The 3804-nt window shown below is 42.5% G+C and overlaps 1 protein-coding gene across 1 annotated transcript; it reads left to right on the top strand.

Moving 5' to 3' along the window:
- Nucleotides 1–1020: 1020 nt before the first annotated feature.
- Nucleotides 1021–3261, top strand: LOC148874582 (adenosylhomocysteinase-like). The gene is made up of 2 exons (XM_088980315.1): nt 1021–1852; nt 2225–3261. The coding sequence occupies exons 1-2, from the start codon at nt 1142–1144 to the stop codon at nt 2969–2971; spliced, it is 1458 nt and encodes a 485-aa protein (XP_088836441.1). The 5' UTR covers nt 1021–1141; the 3' UTR covers nt 2972–3261.
- Nucleotides 3262–3804: the final 543 nt, after the last annotated feature.

Below are 3804 nucleotides of genomic sequence, written 5' to 3'. Positions count from 1 at the left end.
ATGCACTATTTACATTTACATTCTATTTGCATCGTTTCCAAACGCAACCTAAAGATAATTGTTAATTAAGGAGGCTTTTCTCCTAGTGTGACTAGATGACCATTGAAAAGGCTGCTTCTCCATTGATATTATGAGCTTCCAATGAAATTTTACAAATTTTTCCATTTGATTTGATTTTGGTGGATGGTTAATTTCATCGTCCAAGTGGTGGTGTTGACAGGTTATTTCATGTATATTTTTCTTTTTCCATTTTTAATAATTAATAGAAAACAAACATGGATCTATATTGCTTCTAAAATATCAGAGCGGGCATGCCTATTTGTTTGTATCTCTTGGAAAAAGGGAGTTTAAACTTCAATATTTATCTTCTACTAAGTCGACCTCTTGAGTGTTTTGAAGTATGTCAATTTTAGAAGTAAAATTTGATTATTATTTAGTCAGCTACTCTCGTGTGGGATAATTGACTATGTGCACTTCATACCACAACTTGAACAAAGAATAGAGAAATTGGAATGACTAACGGACTAAGAGATTTGGATGAGTACCTGAACATTTGAAAGAGAACCTATTGAAGCAAACACAAAATGAGATGAGGGATGAATATGATGAGAACTGAGAATATTTTGGTTATACAAGTTGCTTACCTCATTTCAAGAGATTTGTCTAAAGTTGATGAGAAGTTGAAAAGTTGAATTGAGGAGATGACATTGACCTCAAAAGGAAGGAAACGTTTCCATTTTAATATACAGATTGGCGTACCTCAACTCTAACCCGACCCGTAACCCGATTAAGGACCCAATATAGTCAGTGCTGGTTTGTCGCTTAACCCGACCCACTGACAAGGAATTTTGTGCAAATCAATGGGTCATTGACATTGCCAACATCCCAACGTAGAAAGCTGGATCTGGTTAATAATGAAATCGTAAGCGGAAAGTGGGTCCTACATATCCTTCCGCATCGGTTGGCTCATCTTCACCAGATCCGTTAAGAAGAACCGTCTATATATAGCTTTTCACCTGGAGACCTTCATCGCCTACACGTACATCACTCTCGTCTCGGCATCCTCTTGCGGAGAGCGAGAACTAGACACAGAGTGACAGAGAGAAACCAAGCAGAGTAGATCTCAGATATATCTGCAACCATGTCGTTGTTCGTCGACAAGACCTCCTCTGGCCGTGAATACAAGGTCAAGGACATGTCCCAGGCCGATTTCGGCCGGCTCGAGATCGATCTCGCCGAAGTCGAAATGCCCGGATTGATGGCTTGCAGAACTGAATTCGGCCCCTCCCAGTCCTTTAAAGGTGCAAAGATCACTGGATCTCTCCATATGACGATCCAGACAGCGGTTCTGATCGAGACCCTCACCGCCCTCGGGGCCGAGGTCCGTTGGTGCTCTTGCAACATCTTCTCCACCCAAGACCACGCTGCCGCTGCCATCGCTCGCGACAGTGCTTCCGTCTTTGCCTGGAAGGGTGAGACCCTTCAGGAATACTGGTGGTGCACTGAGAGGGCCCTTGACTGGGGTCCCGGTGGCGGCCCCGATCTCATCGTCGACGACGGTGGGGATGCCACATTGCTCATCCATGAGGGAATGAAAGCCGAGGAAGAATTCGAGAAGACCGGGAAGTTTCCCGATCCGTCGTCGACCAACAACGCCGAGTTCCAGATCGTGCTCACGCTCATCAAAGATGGGCTGACAACCGATCCCAAGAAGTATCACAAGATGAAGGAAAGATTAGTGGGTGTTTCCGAGGAGACAACCACAGGTGTCAAGAGGCTTTACCAGATGCAGTCCGCTGGAACTTTACTCTTTCCAGCTATTAACGTTAACGACTCTGTCACCAAGAGTAAGGTACTGTTACACTGCGCTTCCTCGATCTTTTGTAAATTTGTTTAAGATGTAGGTTTTACACTTCACTATGCTTTGCTTTCATTCTGTTAAAATTTTAGTCCAGATTTTCTGTATAGAATATTCATTTTGATCTCCTGTTGTTACCATTCGAAGATTCTTCAAATCTTTGTTGAGTTTCGATTGCTGGAAGGGAAATTACAGTTCCGGTGAAGTCGTTAGAGACTAAAATAGGATTTCCAAGCTGTCACTCTTGAACGGAGAGATTCAAGTTAAAAAGATCTGACTGTTCTAAGAATTTTTTTTCTTATTTTCATTTACTATTAATTAATACTCGTTACATTAACAAAATTCATTATTCTATTATTATTACAGTTCGATAACCTCTACGGATGCCGGCATTCTCTCCCTGATGGGCTGATGAGGGCCACCGATGTCATGATCGCTGGCAAGATTGCAGTCGTCTGCGGGTACGGAGATGTGGGCAAGGGCTGTGCTGCTGCCCTCAAGCAGGCGGGTGCCCGTGTAATCGTGACTGAGATCGATCCCATCTGTGCCCTCCAGGCTCTCATGGAAGGTATCCCTGTCCAGACCCTCGAGGACGTATTATCCGAAGCCGACATCTTCGTTACCACCACCGGTAACAAGGACATCATCATGGTCGACCACATGAGAAAGATGAAGAATAACGCCATTGTCTGCAACATCGGCCACTTCGACAATGAGATAGATATGCACGGTCTCGAGACCTACCCTGGTGTGAAGAGGATCACAATTAAGCCTCAGACAGATAGGTGGGTCTTCCCTGATACCAACAGTGGCATCATCGTCTTGGCCGATGGGCGGCTCATGAACTTGGGATGCGCCACCGGACACCCCAGTTTCGTCATGTCCTGCTCCTTCACGAACCAAGTTATCGCCCAGATTGAGCTCTGGAAGGAGAAGGGAACCGGAAAGTATGAAAAGAAGGTCTACGTTCTACCCAAGCACCTCGACGAGAAGGTCGCCGCGCTTCACCTCGGAAAGCTTGGGGCCAAGCTTACCAAGCTTACACCAGAGCAGGCGGCATACATCAGTATCCCAGTTGAGGGCCCTTACAAGCCTGCTCACTACAGGTATTGAGGGAAGAAGAAGAAAACAGAACACTGGGAAGGCACACGATTATGGATTTCCAGTTTTCTTCGATTTTGGTTTTGGTAGTTTTCGATTACATTTTTAGTAGTGGTGAGGAGCTGATGAGGAGAGGGGAGAATTGGTATATGTTAGAATCTTAACAAGACGGTCTTGAATTTTTAATAAGGTTTTGAGGGAGTGGAGGTTTGTGATGCTTATTTACAGAGATGTGCCTTTAGATTCATACTCGTCTACGTGTTTAGAATTTAAAATTATTACAAAGATTTAAGATTTAGAAATGAGAGTGAGAAACTTTTTTTTAAACAAAAATTTTGACTATAATTTGAAGAATTACTTTTCTATTCATTCAAATCCTTGTTATTAAATATTATTTTAAGTTATTTTAAGGTATTAATTGAATCGTATTCTTAACTAGAATATTCCTATCTTTTAATTTGGTCCCTTTTACTTGCATGGCTCAAAATAAAATTTAAACTATTAGATTTTTTATTCCATTCCTACTCATTAAGATGGTGTTCGGTATCGTGGTTATCCACAATATATTGTGTTTGAAAACACACTACAGCTCATTTGCATCGTTCAGTTCAGTATTGGACCGAACTACAATATCTCGTGAAACAGTCCACACTATATTGCAAAATCTCTTTCACGGGTAAGAATTGTGGATTGTTCCACTCAATGGTGAAAAATTCTAAGAGCCATTGATTCCCTGCTTTGCATCCTTATTCCATCCTAAGAAATATTATTGTTATAGCTCTTTTTTTGAGGAAATCATTGTAGCCCTTGCTCTCCCATCAGTCTGCCTTGCCGCTAGAAGGTGT

The sequence above is a fragment of the Nelumbo lutea genome, chromosome 1 (genome assembly GCF_056320005.1).
Source record: "Nelumbo lutea isolate HS-2025 chromosome 1, American lotus-T2T, whole genome shotgun sequence".
Taxonomy (NCBI): domain Eukaryota; kingdom Viridiplantae; phylum Streptophyta; class Magnoliopsida; order Proteales; family Nelumbonaceae; genus Nelumbo; species Nelumbo lutea.
This window is presented reverse-complemented; position numbering and strand designations above follow the sequence as displayed.

Bases quoted from the DNA above. Each gene is read 5' to 3' on its own strand.
- LOC148874582 (XM_088980315.1), top strand. From the start codon at position 1,142: ATGTCGTTGTTCGTCGACAAGACCTCCTCTGGCCGTGAATACAAGGTC. The intron at 1,853-2,224 runs GTACTGTTACAC...TTATTATTACAG, and splicing joins ACTCTGTCACCAAGAGTAAG to TTCGATAACCTCTACGGATG.